Below are 20,951 nucleotides of genomic sequence, written 5' to 3'. Positions count from 1 at the left end.
AATATTTTTAATTAAATTAAAATTAAAATTAGAAAAAAAACTCCAACAAAGTGAGTTGATAATTTATTTCAAATTTTTTTATTTGAGAAATTTCACAGGTAATGTCAACATCGTTTAAATTCATTGATTTGACTGCCAAGTTAATTTTAAAAATATAAAAGTTACTAAAATAAACATTATAATATTTATGTTAAAAATTATAAGTTTACGAACACGTGCAAGATGCAATGAACTGTTTAGGAAGTTGAAAAAAGAAGAAGAAAACACCGTTTAGTAACTTGAATGGGACCGATATCCAATTTAACCTTCTTCAATTTCTTCATCTTTAGCTGAAAAAAAGGGTCAGCATAAAGAGTAAGAGTCTTTGTTCGCTCTCGTGTCTGAGCAGACGAATCGGAAAAGATGAAGATCACTGTGATGACTGCAGACGAAAAGATCATTACTCTGGACGTCGATCGAGACGAATGCGTACGTATTGCTGTTTTTTTTTTTTTTTTTCCCTTATTAAAACCTAGCTCGTCTTGTGACCTTATGTTTTTTTCATTCAAATTTTGCGTGGTCACGTAGCTTCTATGTTCTTTTCGCTCATCGTCTTCTGTTTGGCAGGTTGAGAACGTAAAAGCTCTTCTCGAGGTCGAGGTATGCTTCTTGTTTCGCGTTCTTTCTGATGTTAATGTTAATTTCAGTGCCCTGCTGCGTAACTTTGCTTGATTGCGCTTTTAAATTAATGTCTGCGTTTTTAAGCCTAATTTTGGATCGAGATCCTCTAGAGTTAATTATTTGGAGTTTTGTGGGGTTAGGAAACTCTCTCTCTCTCTCTCTCTCTCTCGCGCGCGCGCGCACACACAAATACGTAGAAGGCGATGTAGCACTATAAGAACTGTTGAAAAACAGTTGATTGTTCAAATTTAAGGAATGCCAAGTAAAGTAACTCTAAAAGGATCTTTTTCCTCTAATGTTTTAATGATAATTTTGTAATTTTATCTAACTGATTATTCTCTGACTTGGGGGGGGGGGGGGTGTTTGTGTGAATGAGCAGACAAGCGTGCCGCTTAAGCAGCAGCAGCTGTTATACAATGGGAAGGAGATGACGAATGCTGAGATACTGAGTGGCCTGGGTGTTGCTGATGGAGATTTAGTGATGATGGTCTCACAAGCTGCATCTAGGTAACGCCATGGGCCTCTGATTGCTTATTAAGTCATAACTTTTGCATAGATTTACGTGTAAAGCCACTGTCTTGACCCTTAAAATCTTCTTGGGGTGCTGCCATGCTGCCTGGGCTCTTACACTCCTTGGTTGTTTTTAAGTAATGGTGATGTCAATATAACTTGACATAAATAGAAATGGCAATGCGAATGTGCATTCTAAATTGATAGACCTTATGTCTGGAGAGACTTTAGATTTGGATTTGTGTGGATTTGGACAAAATATAATGCAAAATTGTATTAAATTTGGTCCAAATCTACCCAAATTCAAATCCAAGACCTGAAATACATGCTCCCAAATGCAGCGAGAGTGCTTATGGTTCTGCCATGTCATTTTGATCTCTCTCTCTCTTTCTCCAAGTATGGTATTGTACCCTTCTTTTGTCAATTATGAAGCTGGAAACATGTTCTTGCCCTTGGTGATCCTGTTTTGGATATTATTGCAACTGTGTAATTCTGTACGCATTGTCATGTATTAATGTGTTTGTCAATGCTTAATTTATAAGTTATAGCCAACATATTTTTAATTTGTTTCTAGTTGAAGTTTCCTCCTTATCAAACTAAGAAAACTGTGCATTAAACATTATGTGTAATGTATTCATTCGTCTTATCAGGTCTATTTTCTGAATGTTTTGAACTAAAATTGAAATATTTTGTATGCCTTTTTTATGCTAAATGCCATGGATTAAAATTATTTCAGTGCACCTACCCATGATTTGAGCTTGAATCCAGATGGGTCTGCTGTTAATCCTGCAGCCATTCAGCAACATTTTCGACAAGATTCTAATATGATGGCACAATTATTCCAGGTAAAAAAAGACATGCAGATGCTCTCCATCTGTTTTTCCCCCTTTAGAAGTAAAATTCATGGATATATATTGACTATGTGATTTTAACGTGAAATATTTTGAGATGCATTTAGATAAGTGATCTGATGTTAAAGAACTGCATTAGTGAGTGGGTAGTTGTTGTTTGTTTATTCGATTTAGGGGTTGTCCAGTTGTGTGATTAACATAAATTTAAAATTTTAAACACCATTTCAAGCTTTCAATTAGTGACCAGTATTCAGTGCTTGAACAAACCACTGAACACTGAACAATGCAATTTGATAATCTGTCTGTTTGAGCGTCTAAGTTTGTATCTTATTTATCACTTTAACCTTTTAAACACCGTGAGCTGATTTGCCTGTTTGAGACTTAAAAACTATGAAAATTGTCCATACTAACACAAAATTTGAATAATTTGTGATCTGTCAATTGTAGATTGCTGAACCGCATAGTCACAAAAAATTAAGAACATCTGCAATCTGTAGATTGCAGATAAACTGCTCAAGAATTCAAGTGATATATGATCTTCCTAACAATCCAGAATTCTGAATAAACAAAGCCTAAATTAACTTCTCAACAATCCAAACACTCAAGAGTTCAAGTGAATTCATAAGAACATAGGTTGTCTCCTAGGCCCCTTATAATTTTCCAAAATGTTGGCCACTTTCTTAACAATCATACATCAAAATAAAATAAAATAAAATAAAATCCAGGAAAAGAACTAAATAAAAAAAATGGAAGGTGGGAAAGAAGCGATTGAGAAGCTTGAAATTAGAGGAGGTAACAGATGTCTCTTGAAATCCCAGATGATAAGGTGATTGATAAGCTCAAAATCTTAGGAGATCTCTATCCCGTATGACTGCTGTTGTTGCCGTTGCCGACTGCATGGCCAGTGCCCTGTGGTACTAGTGTCTGTAAGAATGAGAGGGCAGAAACAGAGAAGGAATGAGGGGGAGTCTCTGCTGTCTTGGGCATGACATGTCGAATTTCATTTTTATGGGGGTGAAGATGTCTAAAATTGCCTTTGAATGGGCCTCTTGTTCAATCAGCGGTGGGGAAATTCTCTTATTCAGTCAAAAGCAATTCAAAGCCTATTAAGATGTTTACCAAACAAACTGGTTCGCTCAATTTTGAACCATTTAAGAGTCCATCTGTAACATCCCGAAAAATAATAATATATAAATATAATATTTGATACCACAACTGTCATGACCCGGAACCCAGTGGGGTTTAGGTTACACCTTTCTATAAATTAATTTAAAACCAGCAGTGGAAAATAATCTAAACCTCAAATACTATACCAGAGTACTAAAACCACCACACATTTTACATAGGCATTTCCCCAGTATTAATATTACATCACATAAAACATAAAACTTATTTCACTGGTTTTTCACATTCACTTACTTTAAACTATTCTATCTAAGTCCCGCCCCGAAGCTTGCTGGGCTTGTCTTCCTATAGATCTTGAAAAGTTGAAATATTTATTGGGGTGAGACACCTCTCAGTAAGACGGAATAAATTTTTATTGGAGTGTGGCTAACATGAGTTTTAGTGTAAGCAAAATATGTCCATTAATTAACTTTAAATGAGATAGCATTTATAAACTGTACTCACACCTATATAATTGAAAAAAATACATATTTTTCTTTCCATTTGTAAAAACCAGCCCATACTTGGACCCATTTATATAAATCTACAAATCACATGATCTGTACATTACCATAACAATTTCCGTGATCCATACATGTCAAGCACTCTCTGAGATTGAGGTGTTACGTATCGCCGTCCCTCAATTCAGTAAGCCCTCGGGCTAAAGTCCCGAGGATTGGGGCGTTACGTATTGCCGTCCCCCTTTGCCTATCCTTTAGTGATAACATCTAGTACATATCAAAGCACTTACTGAGATTGAGGCGTTACGTATCGCCGTCCTCCAATTCAGCAAGCCCCTGGGCTAAAGTTCCGAGGATTGGGGCATTACGTATCGCTGCCCCCCTTTGCCTTGATACCTCCGAAATTACTTTAACAAACATCAGTATTTCTGTAATTTCCAATCATCCACGTGATCGTATTAAACCGTCAAATTTGCAACTTGGTATCAAACTGTCATATCCATAACTCAATATCAAACCGTCATTTTCACAATTCTATATTATTTTCAACATTTCCAGAAACTTGTATGATACCACAACATTCACTGTATAACACCATAAAAATCCCAATAAGCTTAATTATAAAATAAAGAGGAAATATTCTCATGCCACACAATTTATTCAATAATTATAATTTCACAAAATTGCCTGCGGCATTTTCAAAATATATAATTGGTAAATTTAATTATAATGCAGGTATGATCAACTTCCCGTTTTTAAAATTTAATCCCCAATATATTTAAATGCCCAAATATGATCAAATCCTCGCAGTTTAATTTAATTTTACAATACTCAAAAATTCAAGCATATGGAAATAATTGAATTAACATAATTAATTTAAATCAAAACTATATTTAAAATAAATCCTGACATAATCTATTCCCCCTATCTTAGCCCTAGAGTGGTGCCTACGATGTCCAAAAGACGGAATTACTCTAGTTAAAACGTTGAGGAGCGGAGTTAGGACCTGGAAATGATGTTCGTTTTTCAATTTGGCGTAGAGATGGAGGAGAAATTGAGAGAGAAAGGTTGATGAGAGAGAGAGACGTTTTGGGGGGGGGGGGAAGGAATTGATTTGTTTCCTGAAGGATGTAGATCATTTAGATTACATATATATATATATATTATATTATATTATTTAATTAATAATAATTATTAATTAATTAATTAATTAATTTTAATTTAATTTTTTTTAGGATCACTACATCCTCCCCTCATAAAAATTTCGCTCTCGAAATTTGCCAAGCGTTTAATACCAATCCACTCTAGAAAAAAGCCGGTAGCCACCCACATAGTGGCCCCGTACCAAATTTATTACAAACCCTTACTTGTGGCAGATACTGAATCCAACTTCCTCTAAAATCTAGCACACATGCCCGCAACACATCCTCCAATAATTGAATTTTTCCTCTCGGATTGTCCATTAGTTTGGGGATGAAATGCTGTGGAAAAGGTAAGGTGTGATCCCAAGGCTTTCTGCCAGCTTTTATGAAATTGGGAGGTGAACTGTGGTTCGCGGTTTGATATGATGGACATTAGTACGCTGTGCAATAAAACTATCTCTTGAACATACAACCTTGCCAGTCTATTCATGGAATAACTAACCTTGATTGGAACAAAATGGGCAGTTTTCGTCAGACGATCAACAACTACCTAAATGGCGTTTTGCCCATGTAGTGCTGATGGTAACCTTGCTACAAAATCCATAGAAATGTGCTCCCACTTCCACTTAGGAATGTGGAGTGGTTACAATGGCCGTGCTGGTCTCTGATGTTCAGCCTTCACTTGTTGACAGGTAAGGCATTGCTCCACGAATCGGGCAATTTTTCTCTTCATGTTATTCCACCAGAAGGATTCTTGCAAATCCAGATATATCTTGGTGCTTAGATGCACTGTATAAAGAGAGCGATGGGCCTCCTCCAGAATTATTCCTTTAATCTCAGCATCATTGGGTACACATAATCTGATGTGAAAGCTTAAAATTCCATCATCTGAGATGCTAAAATCCGTCCTCAGTCCACTCTGTACTTTACCCATAATCCTTACCAACTCTGAATCTTTCATCTGTGCGGTCTTAATCTTCTCTAGCAAGGTCAGTTGGATTACTAGGTTAGCATTGAAAGCCTAATGGTTCCCTTCCACTATTTTCACACCAAATCTTTCCAGATCCACCCTGATTTGATGTTGAGTTACCACTGTTGAAACTGATGCAATCAATGACTTTCGATTTAACGCATCTGCTACCACATTGGCTCTTTCCGGGTGGTAGTTGATGGTACAATCATACTCTTTTATCAGTTCTAGCCATCTTCTCTGTCTCATGTTCAGTTCCTTTTGCGTGAAGAAGTACTTGAAACTTTTATGGTCCGTAAAAATCTCACACCTTTCACCATATAAGTAGTGTCTCCAGATTTTCAACGCAAATACCACTGTCTCCAATTCAGAATCGTGCATAGGATAATTTTTCTCATACTCCTTGAGTTTCCGAGAAGCATATGTAATAACCTTCCCTCGTTGCATTAGTACGCACCCAAACTCTTTCCGAGATGCATTATTGTAAATTACAAAACCACCTTCCCCTAAAGGAATGGTTAGTATTGGCGCAGTGATGAGTCGCTGTTTTAATTCCTAGAAGCTTTGTTCATATTCATTTGTCCACTTATACTTCACATTCTTTCTTGTCAATCTCATTATAGGACCTGATAATTTAGAAAACCCTTCCACGAATCGGCGATAATATCCCGCCAAACCTAAGAAACTTTTGACCTCATGAACATTCTTTGGTCTCGCCCAATCCACTATTGCCTCTATTTTACTTGGGTCCACAGAAACATTATCCTTGAATATCACATGTCCTAAGAATGCAACTTTTTCCCGTCAGAATTCATATTTCTTGAATTTGGCATAAAGCTTCCTTTCTCTTAGCACCAGAAGTACCAACCTCAAATGATTCTTATGCTCTTCGGTATTGTTCGAATAAATCAGAATATCATCAATAAACACCACCACAAACCGATCCAGATATTTATGGAAGACCCTGTTCATCAGATCCATAAATACAATAGGAGCATTAGTCAGTCCGAATGGCATAACTAAGAATTCATAGTGACCATACTTGGTTCGGGTCTTTGGAACATCCTCTGATTTGAATTTCATCTGATGATACCCGGATCGGAGATCAACCTTTAGAGAAGACTTGTGTTCCCTGAAGTTAGTCAAACAAATCCTGTATACGGGGTAGTGGGTACTTGTTCTTAGTTGTCACCTTATTTATTTCTCGGTAATTGATACACATCCTCATCGAATCGTTATTCTTTTTAACAAATAACACTGGTGCGCTCCAGGGTGACACACTGGGTCTGATGAATCCTTTATCTAGTAACTGCTATAATTGTTCTTTCAATTCTGTTGGAGCCATTCTGTATGGAGCCTTAGAGATTGGTGCTTTTCCTGGAAGTAGGTCAATAGTGAACTCTACTTCACAATCAGAAGGCAACTCAGGTAGGTCCTCCGGAAACACATCCAAGAATTCCCTCACTACTGGGATATCCTCAAGCTTTAGTTCCTCCTTTGGTGCTTCCTTCACATATGTTAGGTACCTCTGACATCCACCCAAGAGTACCTTTTGCCTGAATAGCTGACAGTATTTGTGGTGAGAAGCACACGCACAACCCAACAAATTTGTACTCTTGCTCTTCAGGAGGTCTGAACACTACCTCTTTCTTGTAACAGTCTATACTAGCATTGCTGGAGGCTAGCCAGTCCATTCCCATAATTACATCAAATCCATGCATGTCAAATACTACTAAATTAGCAGGTAGCATTCTTCCCTGAATACCAATTGGATAGTTTCTAAGTACCTTCCTACATATCACCACGGTTCCCGTTAGTGTGCCTACAGATAAGTCGGTCTCTAATAGCTGAGTTTCTATCCCACACAATTTGATATACTCCATAGATATGAATGAATGCGTTACCCTTGAATCAAATAATATAACAACTTTATTTGAAAATATAAAGATATTACCTGTCACCACATCACCAACATTTTCTGCAGCTCCCAGAGTAAGATAATAAACCTGCGCCTGGCCGGTGTTCCTCTGGTAGCCACCTTGGGGTGCCTGATTGTTTCCTCGGTATTGATTAGGAGTGGGTGCATGATTCAGTGGTGCACGACAGTCTCGTGCGATGTGGCTGGGTCTACCGCATCGGTAAAAGGTACCCGTTCCACTCTGACATTCACCCCCATGACGCCTATTACATTTAGGACAAGTAGGGCGTGATGGATTACCCCCTGTCTCTGGCTCACATTGTTACTATTTCTTCTCCATGGACCCTGACTTGTACCAACTTGAAAACCAGGAGGCATGGACCTCTTCCTCTGATTCTGTACCCTTGCACTTCTCTGTAGACTTGTCTCCAATACCGTTGCTTGTCCACCAACTCCGAGAAATTCTGAACTTGAAATGCGACAACTTGCTTGTAGATTCTCAGATTTAGACCTTTCTCAAATTTCCGTGCCTTCTTTGATTCATTTGGAACCATATACGGAGCAAATCAGGACAACTCAATAAACTTGGCTGCATACTGCTGGACGGTCAAGTTCCCCTGGGTTAAGTTAAAAATCTCCTCTGCCTTGGCATCCCTGGTGGAAGCGGGGAAGTATCGATCAAAGAATATCTCTTTGAAATGGTTCCAGGTCAGTGCTGCGGGTCTTGGCCTCTGTTCTTGGAGTAGTTTCATTGAACTCCACCAATGCTTGACCTCCCCAGTCATTTTAAAAGTAGCATAAAGATACTTCTGTTCATCTGTGCAATGATGGACTACCAGTAACTCCTCTATCTCCTGACCCCAATTCTTTGCAACGATCAGGTCAGCTCCTCCCGCAAAAGTTGGGGCATTTATGCGGGTGAATTGCTCAATAGTGCAACCCTGGTCAGTGGGTGGGCAGTTTTGTCTCCTAGAGTTTCGCATGATCTCTGCCATGACTTGCTTGGTTAACTCACATAGCAATGAGGTAGAATCAATGTCCTTTTTGTTGAAAGTCCTCACATTGCTACTTTCTCCCGCATTCACGTTGTTATCTCTAGGGTCCATCCAGAAATTAACTTAGAATCCCAATATCGTAACACGATTGGTATAACCATTTAACTAGGAAACTATAAAATGCACAATACCCTATACAAGAATACTTAGGCTTTCCTTTTGGGACTCTCCCTGCACAAATAAACCAATGTAATGTTCAAGTTCCCAATTTAAGGTTCAGTCTCACTGTTCAAACACAAAATCGTCGACGGTTTTCCTGAGATCTCTGAAACTGTCGACGGCTGAAGATACTGAGGGCATGTTTTTGAGAAAACCGTTGACGGTTTGTGAACGCCCTAGAAAACCGTCGACGGTTTGTCCCTTCACTAAGTCCCTCTTTTTATATAAGTTACTCATTTCAAGGATCGAACCTAATCACACACATAATTACAACGTATCGAATATTAAACTACAAATATCCTAGTGTTATGAATGGTGGCTCAATTCTTAAAAGAACTAATTTTCACAAAGGGAAAAACATAATGCAACCTTTTGGGAGAAAAATTGTCGATGGTTCGTTGTGGCTTTTTCTGAAATTGTCGACTGTTTTAGGAAATCTAAGGAAACCTTAGATGGACTTCTACTTCCGGCTGCGAGACAAAATCCAAGATTCCAATTTGCTTAGTGCATTTTACTCCGCTAAGCATCCTATACCCGACCCACCTTATAACACCTAGCCTACCCATTCCTACCCTCATTATAATTCATACCTATACTCTGGTAATATTATCCGTTAAAGTCTACAGAACCTAGCAACCTAGGCTCTGATACCACAACTGTAACAACCCTAAAAATAAATAATAATAAATGTAAACTCTAATACCACAACTGTCACGACTCGGAACTCAGTGGGGTCCAGGGTACACCTTTCCATAAATTAGTTTAAAACCGATAGCGGAAAGTAATCTAAACCTTAAATACCATACCAGAGTACTAAAACCACCACACATTTTACATAGGCATTTCCCTAGTATTAATTACATCACATAAAACATAAAACATATTTCACTGGTTTTTCACAATCACTTACTTTAAACTATACTATCTAAGTCCCGCCCTGAAGCTTGCTAGGCTTTTCTTCCTGTAGGTCATGAAAAGTTGAAATATTTATTGGGGTGAGACACCTCTTAGTAAGACGGAATAGATTATTATTAGTGTGTGACTAACATGAGTTTTAGTGTAAGCAAAATATATCTATTAATTAACTTTAAATGAAATAACATTTATAAACTGTACTCACACCTATATAATTAAAAAAAATACATATTTTCCTTTCCATTTGTAAAAACCGGCCCATACTTGGACCCATTTATATAAATCGACAAATCACATGATCCGTACATCACCGTAACAGTTTCTGTGATCCGTACATATTAAGCACTCGCTGAGATTGAGGCGTTACGTATCGCTGTCCCCCAATTTAGCAAGCCCTTGGACTAAAGTCTTGAGGATTGGGGCGTTACGTATCGCCGTACCCCTTTGCCTATCTTTTAGTGGTAACATCTGGTACATATCAAAGCACTCGCTGAGATTGAGGCGTTACGTATCGCCGTCCCCCAATTTAGCAAGCCCTCGGGCTAAAGTTCCGAGGATTGGGGCATTACGTATCGCTGCCCCCCTTTGCCTTGATACTTCTGAAATTTCTTTAACAAATATCAGTATTTCCACAATTTCCAATCATCCACGTGATCGTATCAAACCATCAAATTCGCAACTCGGTATCAAACCGTCATATCCATAACTCGGTATTAAACCGTCATTTTCATAACTCGATATTTAAACCGTCATTTTCACAATTCCACATTATTAGACGTCCCAGCCCCCGGATTATATAGTCTAGAGGGGGGGTGAATAGACTCTTTTTGCGGAATGCGTATTTCTCTACAAAATAAAAACTCTTGGCAAGATACAAGAAATTATATCGCAATATAAGTAAATGTAAATCATGCACAAGAAAAATAAAATAAAGAGAAGGGTAGAGAAAATCAACACCACTATTTTTACATGGTTCGGTACCAAGCTTACGTTCACGCCTTGTGACCAACCCAAGGATTCCACAATCTACTAAGGAACTCCTTCATCGGCTGAGAAGCCTTACAACTCGGGATCAAATCACTACCACGCTCACAAAGAGCCTTCACTCGGAAACAAATCCCTACCCGCTCACAAAGAGCTTCTTCGGTTCTCAAAAAATCTTCACCAAACTGTTCACAAAGAACCTTTACAAGAAGATGATGGAAATACAATATGATGCTCCTCAAATGAGCAAATATTAAATACAAAGCAAACCTCACACTATCTTTCAAGTAATGAATCAAACATAATTAAAGAGCAAGAGAGAATGAGCTCTTGTGAATGAAGAACAACAATGCAAAGTGTTAGGTGCTTAGGTTTTGGTATTAAAAGTTGTTTTTCACTAAGAATAATCAAAAGCCTTCAAAACCATGTTAATACAAGTCTAATAGCTTGTATTTATAGCTCAAGAGCCAAAGGAGCCGTTAACTAGCCGTTGGGGGAAAGAAAAGATATTTTATTTGGTAAACTAGCCGTTTTCCACTCGTTAGCGTCATTCTGCCCGTTGGACTCGTCGACTAGTCCCCTGCACTTGTCTACTAATCACACACTGCCACTCGTTGACAAATCCCTTGTGTTCGTTGACGAGTGCCTTGAATCAGAAAAAGTCATCAACATGAAAGTTGTGGCATTTTGTCTTAGCTTTCTAGGGACACCATAATCGTCCTTTTGAACTTTTCTAGCAAAAGTTATACCTAAAATACCGAAAGGTGTTCAGGACTCAAGGCTGTACTACGGTAGTGATGATTGCTTTATTTTTCCTTGTCAAAAAGCATTTTAATGACTCAAAACATTCTTGGACAAAAGTATATGAAATATATTAAGTCTAATGAAGATTAAAACTTGTCCAAATAAGTTTCCTTTTGAATATAAGATATCTTGATTAATAAAACACGTTTAAAAACCCATTTTGATATCTATGCTTAGTATGTCCTTTTATAATTATACTTGACTTTCTTTGAACTTTTAGGACATAAAACTTGTTTTAACAAAATCAGGACTGAGTATAAAAATGTTCTTAAAACTAGGATGTTAAAAACTTGTCCCTTTGAAAACATATTTCAGTTTTAGGATTCATTTGACAAACTCTTGTTTTAACTTAGAAAACTATGAATATTGATTTTGTGACTTTAGTGCAATCCTATATACTCATGTGTCCTATTATGCATGCATTTGCTAAACTCTTGCTCGAAAATCATGCAAGAAACGCACTCGCAAGAGTTACAAAACATACTACCTTACACAACCCTTATTACAAATAATTCTACAATTAAGCTTCCTTTGGTTGTGCTTGGGTCCTTCTAAGTACGTGTCCATTTGATCTTTTCTTCTTGACGTCTACTCGGTCCGATCTTTGCCTTCGATCCAATAATTTATGTACGAGTACCTATACTAAACATGATCTGCAAAGATAGGAAAATATTAGGTGTAACATATAGGTTAATATCATCAAAACACATTGAACAATGATGGTGTAGTCACTAAGGCTAACATTCTCCTCCTCTTTGATGATGTTTAACCTATTACTAATTTACTTAATCTTTGCATTTGTATTTATACTAATCATGGCTTGATATGTAAAGATAAGTTTACCTAGAACCACTAATGGGTTGTTATAATTAAAATAATGCAATTAAGCTCACATAGCCTCTAAGGCTAACAGTCTCCCCGTTTTTGATGATGGCAAAACATCGGTGTTCTCCTATAGGGTGAAATTTAAAGCTCCCCCTTAATTTATGCATAATCTAGAATTGTACTAAAATATGCTCCCCCTTACCTTATGCATATAAGGTTTAACTATATTTTTTCATATCTATGGAGCTTTTGACCTGTGGTGCACAAGATAGAAAGTTCATTCAAAATAAAACAAGTAAGCAAAATGAACTTTCATACAACCATATGCTTCTACCCCATATGCATTTTCCATGCATTTACTTCTCCCCCTCATATAACACCGTACAACATTTTCCTAACAAAGAGGACACAAAAAATCTTCTCCCCCTTCGATCATCTTCAAAAAGAGAGGTACAATTCATTTTACCAAAAAAAATTTCTTCCCCTTAATATAAGATTCCCTGGTGGCGAGGTGAGTGTGTGCTAGACACATATACCAAAATATTTGCTAAACCATAACATTGGAAAGCCTAGAAGGGCTTTCTTGCAAATACATGAATGCTGATTTTTAAGAAAATGTCATATGATGTAGATCAATCATTCAATGTAAATTTTTAAAATGAGTACAAAATATTCATGCTTGTAATTTAAGCATGGTAAATGTATCCAAACAATTTGGTAAAGAGCATGTGTATAATTTAGAGCATTCTAGGAAAATTCAAAGGATTGTTGAAAATTTTGCATGTTTTTCAATATAGCATACAGTGTTTAGGATTCAACATGCACTACTACCTATTTAATTGTTCAGCATGCATTATAAAAATATTCATAAAGTTCAACTCGCATGCAATGGATTTCAAGCCATGATCATTCAACATGCAAAGGCTTATAATTACCAATGAATCGTCAAACAAATGATCTTTTTATCATGCATCATTTATAAATATTCATTAATGATAATGTGCATGAATCGGTCTAAGTGACCACTTAAGGTTAAAACACTAAGTTCAACTTGATCACCACACTGATACTACATAAGACTTTCAAAAGTATTTAAAATTTAAAAATAAGTCTTATGAAGTCATAATTTCAGTCGACTAGCTAGCATGTATGTCTAAAATAGATCAATGAATTCAACATGCAAGACCCTAGTCAACTACCAGCATGCAATGCACAAATCTACATCGACCAAGTAGATGACGTTCAAATCAGGCATGCAGTTCAGTATATCCAATCAATATAAACTATTCATCAAATAATATAACATTTAGAAAGTAATGGATAGTAAGCGTTCAGTTCACACAAAGCATCCAATATAAAAAAATAAGATATTTCTAAAATAAACACAATACACTGAAGTATTTATTGGATGAACTTTAGATTTGCTGCTTTCCCTCAATTATACAACCCAAGCACAAAAATTTTATGATCTTCAGAATATATTAATCATTTAATCTTCAAGATGAGTTTAGGGCTATATGTGCAAAGTCTATAATTAATTCCCTAGAGCTCAATTTTGTATGATGGACAAAATATGCTATATTTTAAGATATTCATACAAAAGCATATGTATATAGCATTTAAAAAATCATTTAAAAAATTATTTAACTAATTATTTAGAGGGTTTACTTAATTATGCAATAGCCAATACTATCATATAATAACCAATCATGATATATACATATATATATATATATATATATATATATTTTAAGCGAAATAGATTGGATGTTTCACTAAAGTTCTCATATTGGCTTGATTTTCCTAAGGTTCTTAGTATAATAATAATGTATACTAAAATTTAAAATTTTAAGCACAAAACACTATTTAAGCATTTAAACCATTATTACCCCTTATAACCTAACAAGAATCTTATGAGTAAAAAATTTTTTTAAGATAGCATGCAAATATGACCCATGATTCAATAATGAATTTAACACAAGATGTAAATCATGAATCATGACATAAGATAAAGTAGAAGGAGGAAGATATACCTTTTCAATTAACTTGGTTTTATTTGACAATGCTCTTAGAAAATAGGAGACATGTTCTCCTAATATGCCACTAATGGGAAGGTATTTTTCAAACATATGATATCACAAATAAATGCTTCATTTTAGAATGCCACTTCTTGTTATGATTATTTTTACTAAAATTTAATTCATGAATGCTATGTTTAGATATTCTACTATGTATTCAAACAAGAGCATATATCATCAAAACGAATTATGTGACTAAGAAATACTTCTCTTTTTCATAAGAGATGGATTTACCTATCATAGCATGCCTTTGAACTTAAATTCAAAACCTTAGTAACTTATAAGAGAAAAACAAGGTATTTCCATTTAATAAGCTTGGAGCTCATGCTATTTATCCCATAAAAAATAGCCAACATTTTAAAAAAGAAACCAATTGATAATGACATATACAATTAAAGCATCACATTGGTTTTATAATTTGAACTCATCAATATTAGCATGATTTTCAAAAGTTCCTAACAAAGTAATTTAAACAATTCAAAATTTGGGATTTTTCTCTTTGAGCTCATCAAATACTTTTACCTAGGTGGGGTTTAAATCTACCTAAACCTAATTCCTAATCCTAGGTCCTAAGGAAGCAATTCAAAGAGCTCATGTGTTTTCTTTTGGTACCCATTCCTCCTTGGGTCCCAAGGGGTTGGTTTTCTTTACAACCCATTTCATTTTTCTTTCTTTGCCTCTAGCTCCTCTAAATGGGCAAAAATATCTAATATGACAATTTCTTTCACAATATAGACAAATCTTGTTTTCATGTGAGGGTCTTGACTTAATTGCATTATTTTTACTTGTTGAGGCATGACCGTGTGATTTACAAGAGGATTTCAAATTCTTTTTCGAAAAGTTATTTCTTTTAACTCCCAATAATTTATTTGTGTTTTCTTTTCCTCTTATGATTTTACCATGATTTTCAACTTCGTTTTTCAAGAGAGTATTTTCTTTCAAAACATTTTCAATTTTATTTTTCAAAATTCCTACTTCCCCTTGAAGAATTTCATGGTCTTTTTGAAGTTTTTCCATAAGCTCCTCATTTTCCCTTTTTAAAGAGCAATTTTTTCCTTTCAAGATAGAACAAAGACAAAGTTCCTTGCCTTTGGATTTTGACAATTTTCCTTCCAAATTTTCTATCTTTTCTTTCAAAGTTTCATGCTCTTTAAAACAAACTTTTCATTTTTCCTTTTAAGGGATCCATTTTCTTCTTTCAAAGAAAATTCCATTTGTTTTGACAAAGTAAGCTTTTTCTCAACATTTTTATTCTTCCTTTTTACTAAAAGTAATTCATCAAACAATTTAACACAACTATTCACAATTTCATCATATGAAGGTGCATAATCCTCCTCATCCGAACTTATTTCATCTTCTTGTGCGTTAGCCATGAAGCAAGGATGTGCTTCTTTCTCATTTTCATCATCGATGGCTAATCTATCGATTTGATCCCAAGTAGCACAATTTATGGCATTATGATCCCCATTTAGAAAATTTTCTTCATTTTGATTTAGGGGCCAATTTATCCTGTTATGCCTAGAGTTAGTACAATCACAACATTCAATGCATGATTTTTCTTTTTCTTTTTGTTGCATTCTTTTCCTTAAGATTATATTAAGTTTTCTTGTAAAGAATGCAATATCATCCTCACCTATTTTTTGGTGATTAGCACAAAGGTTATCTAAGGCAAGACCATTTTCTATCTTAGGTTTTTCTAGATTTCTAACTTCTTCAATGGTTATTGATGACTTAGGTAAAGATTGGAGAATTTTTTGAGTATAATCGTTCAATGAATAAACTCTATCATGTGCCTTTAAATTGTTTATGAGGTGTGTGAATCGAGTGAGCATGGATGAAATTTCTTCATCGTCATTTAATTTAAATATTTCATGTTCTCTAACTAACATTCATATTTTTGATTGTTCATTTTGTGATGTGTTTCCATAGATGTTTTCAAGTACATCCCACATTTCTTTTGCGGTTTGACATTCCCAAATAAGATTATGTACATCATCATTTAAACCACAAAGAATAATATGCTTAGCTTTAAAATTTAGTTCAACTAACCTTTTTTCGCTTGGTGATTGTTCCAATAAAGTCTTTGGAATATCCTCATTTTTCTTTGTGATCGAGAAGTCTCCTTTGGAGATGATCTCCCACAATCCAAGTCGTATGCTTGAATGAACACGGACGTTTGATTTTTCCACGCGTGGTAGTTTGAACCGTTGAACATCGGTGGTTAATAAATGGATCGTCCATATGAAGAGGTGCTCACCGAATACTCCATTTGATCTTTTACGCTTTGGATTTTACTCCGAAAATACAAGTGCCTCGCTCTAATACCACTTGTTAGACGTCCCAGTCCTGGGAGTATATAGTCTAGAGGGGGGGTGAATAGACTCTTTTTGCGGAATGCGTATTTCTCTACAAAATAAAAATTTTTGGTAAGATACAAGAAATTATATCACAATATAAGTAAATGTAAATCATGCACAAGACAAATAAAATAAAGAGAAGGGTAGAGAAAATCAACACCATTATTTTTACGTGGTTTGGCACCAAGCCTACGTCCACGCCTTGGGACTAACCCAAGGATTCCACAATCCACAAAGGAACTCCTTCACCGGAGGAGAAGCCTTACAACTCGGGATCAAATCACTACCACAATTACAAAGAGCTTTAACTCAGGAACAAATCCCTACCCGCTCACAAAGAGCCTCTTCGGTTCACAAAGAACTTTCACCAAACAGTTCACAAAGAACCTTTACAAGAAGATGATGGAAATACAATATGATGCTCCTCAAATGAGCAAATATTAAATACGAAGCAAACCTCACACTATCTCTCAAGTAATGAATCAAACACAATTAAAGAATAAAAGAGAATGAACACTTGTGAATGAAGAACAACAATGCAAAGTGTTAGGTGCTTAGGTTTTGGTATAAAAAGATGTTTTTCACTAAGAATGATCAAAAGCCTTCAAGACCATGTTAATACAAGTCTAATAGCTTGTATTTATAGCCCAAGAGCCAAATGAGCTGTTAACTAGCCGTTGGGGGGAAGAAAAAATATTTTATTTGGTAAACTAGCCGTTTTCCGCCCGTTAACGTCATTTTGCCCGTTGGACTTGTCGACTAGTCCCCTGCACTCGTCGACTAATCACACACTGCCACTTGTTGACGAATCCCCTGTGTTCGTTGATGAGTGCCTTGAATCAGAAAAAGTCATCAACATGAAAGTTGTGGCATTTTGTCTTAGCTTTCCAGGGACACCAAGATCGTCCTTTTTGGACTTTTCTAGCAAAAGTTATACCCAAAATACCGAAAAGTGTTCAGGACTCAAGGCTGCACTACGGTAGTGACGATTGCTTTGTTTTTCCTTATCAAAAAGCGTTTTAATGACTCAAAACATTCTTGGACAAAAGTATATGAAATATATTAAGTCTAATGAAGATTAAAACTTGTCTAAATGAGTTTTCTTTTGAATATAAGATATCTTGATTAATGAAATACGTTTGAAAACCCATTTTGATATCTTATATGCTTAGTATGTCCTTTTATAAATATACTAGACTTTCTTTGAACCTTTAGGACATAAAACTTGTTTTAACACAATCGGAACTGAGTATAAAAATGTTTTTAAAACTAGAATGTTAAAAACTTGTCCCTTTGAATACATATTTGAGTTTTAGGATTTATTTGACAAACTCTTGTTTTAACTTAGAAAACTATGAATATTGAGTTTGTGACTTTAGTGCAATCCTATATACTCATGTGTCCTATTATGCATGCATTTGCTAAACTCTTGCTCGAAAATCATGCAAGAAACGCACTTGCAAGAGTTACAAAACATACTACCTCACACAACCCTTATTACAAATAATTCTACAATTAAGCTTCCTTTGGTTGTGCTTGGGTCCTTCTGAGTACGTGTCCGTTTGATTTTTCCTTCTTGACGTCTATTCGGTCCGATCTTTGCCTTCGATCCAATAATTCATGTACGAGTACCTATACTAAACATGATCTGCAAAGATAGGAAAACATTAGGAACAATATTTGGGTTAATATCGTCAAAACACATTAAACAATGATGGTGTAGCCACTAAGGCTAACGCACATTATTCTCAACATTTTCAGAAACCAGTATAATACCATAACATTCACTGTATAACACCATAAAAATCCCAATAAGCTTAATTATAAAATAAAGAGGAAATATTCTCATGCCACACAATTTATTCAATAATTATAATTTCACAAAATTGCCTGCGGAATTTTCAAAATATATAATTGGTAAATTTAATTATAATGCAAGTATGATCAACTTCCCGTTTTTTAAATTTAATCCCCAATATATTTAAATACCCAAATATTTTCAAATTCCCATAATTTAATTTAATTCCACAATACTAAAAAACTCCGGCATATGGAAATAATTGAATTAACATAATTAATTTAAATCAGAAATATATTTAAAATAAATCCTAGCATATTCTATTCCCCTTACCTTAACCCTAGAGTGGTGCCTACGATGTCCAAACGACGAAATCACTCTAGTTAAAACGTTGAGGAGCGGAGTTAGAACTCGGAAATGATGTTCGTTTTTCAATTTGGCGGAGAGATGGAGGAGAAATTGAGAGAGAGAGATGTTTTTGTGGGGGGGGGGGGGAGGTATTGATTTGTTTCCTGAAGGATGTAGATCATTTAGGTTACATATATATATATATATATATTATGTTATATTATTTAATTAATAATTAATTAATTAATCATTATTAATTAATTAATTAAATTAAAATTTTTTTTTAGGATCACTACACCATCCTCTATTAGAGGCTATTAAGTGCAAACGTATCAACCTTGCCAAAGGTTTTGCCACTCAAAATACTAATACTCTAAGAGGATTTTGATCATGTGAATTATGTGGTGAATTGCCGTATTGAAAATATTACACCTGTTTTTCTAACACTACTTGTTGAATGTGCATATTACGCACAGAGACTTGCACACAAAAAGCATGGTGAAAAGCATAGTTGGTTGCATCTGTTTGCTAATTCCATTTGGTTCTCTTAACAATCTAATTAAACATGGTTGGTTAAATCTTGATGCTAGCTTTACCTTCTAGTAGTTTGAAGTGATGTCAATTTATTTTTTATTTGCAAAATAGGTTTTCAACTCATTTTAGCTATTGCTATGTGATATCATATATATATATATATATATATATATATATATATATATACATATATGTATGTATATATATATGTATGTATGTATGTATGTATGCGTGCACGCATATATGTATGTGGCAAATTGAATATATTGTGTGTAATAGCATAATATTCTATCTCCTATTTATAATGATATGAATGGCTTTGAGCATGTGTGTTGCTCTATAACTGTGCAAATAAATGAACGAAAGCTGATCGTTGTTATGCATGGTATGGCATATACCTCCTCTGTGCAACTGATTGAATCATGCTCATATCACAACAACAATTAAAGGGTACATGCTGCCTCATTTAACTCATTGCTTTGCAACGTTTTTGCCAGCTTGTTGCCTAGTCAACCAATACAGCAACTAGCCGTGATGCTTTGAATTGCAATGCCACATTATATTTAACCTATTGTCGTCTGCCATCTCATTATTTGATATTGTTCTTTGTTTCTTTTTTGGTCTCTAACCAATTCCCATGATATTGTGAATTTTCTTTTGAATTTTCAGGATGATCCTGAATTTGCACAAGTTCTTCTTGGAAATGATCTCAATAGACTGCAAGATATCTTACGTGAGCGTCATCACCAAAGATCTGAGTTAAGTCGTCGACAAGAGGAGGAGCTAGTAAGTACTCTGCTTATGAATTTGCTTGTTCTTCTTTTAATTTCTTGGAAAATGCCCTTGATCGTGTACATTGGTGGAAAAGGATTCATTAGCTGACCCCACCTAGTGGGACTTGGTTTGCTGTTGTCGTCATCATTGTTCTTTAAATTCCTTGGCTTTTACTGGTAGCATGATAGACTTGAAATTTTTATTGTATATTTTTATACGTTTGTTTTTGTTTGTTGTCTTTACTTCAGAGCAATATCATTAATGACATGTTAACTTTTTTATATGCTTTATGTCTAGTCAAAAAACATAAATGTGGTTATTTGTGAGGTTTTTTGGGGAAAATATTTCTTCCTCAAATAAGATTTGGCACTATCACTGTGATTTAATGGAATTTATAAGGTTGTGCTTTGGCACATGATTTTGGTATAATTATTTTAGGCTGGTCATAAGTGTTGAATTGATTTTTTGATTCATCCATTGATCTTGTTAATTTGTACCATAGGCCCTGCTTTATGCGGATCCTTTTGATGTGGAGGCACAGAAGAAAATTGAAGCTGCTATTCGCCAGGTTGGCATTTTCGCCTTTTGAATTTTTGAGGTGTTATAGGAAAAGGGTTCAGAGATAAGAATGTAGGAGATGGCTT

At 35.3% G+C, this 20,951-nt stretch overlaps 1 protein-coding gene across 3 annotated transcripts in view; it reads left to right on the top strand.

Moving 5' to 3' along the window:
- Positions 1-229: 229 nt before the first annotated feature.
- The window catches only part of LOC131168116 (protein DNA-DAMAGE INDUCIBLE 1), a 32,172-nt gene continuing 11,450 nt past the window's right edge, over positions 230-20,951 (top strand). For 2 of the 3 annotated variants that reach the window (XM_058127348.1, XM_058127357.1), the window contains exons 1-6: positions 270-468; positions 607-639; positions 1,040-1,167; positions 1,907-2,015; positions 20,203-20,319; positions 20,810-20,875. In XM_058127348.1, coding sequence (XP_057983331.1) covers positions 403-468; positions 607-639; positions 1,040-1,167; positions 1,907-2,015; positions 20,203-20,319; positions 20,810-20,875 — 519 coding nt within the window. In that variant the 5' untranslated portion in view covers positions 270-402. Of the gene's footprint in view, positions 469-606; positions 640-1,039; positions 1,168-1,906; positions 2,016-20,202; positions 20,320-20,809; positions 20,876-20,951 lie in introns of all 3 variants that reach the window. The other variant, XM_058127338.1, reaches the window with a different exon arrangement.

Source organism: Malania oleifera, chromosome 1 (assembly GCF_029873635.1).
Source record: "Malania oleifera isolate guangnan ecotype guangnan chromosome 1, ASM2987363v1, whole genome shotgun sequence".
NCBI classification, from domain to species: Eukaryota; Viridiplantae; Streptophyta; class Magnoliopsida; order Santalales; family Ximeniaceae; genus Malania; species Malania oleifera.
This window is presented reverse-complemented; position numbering and strand designations above follow the sequence as displayed.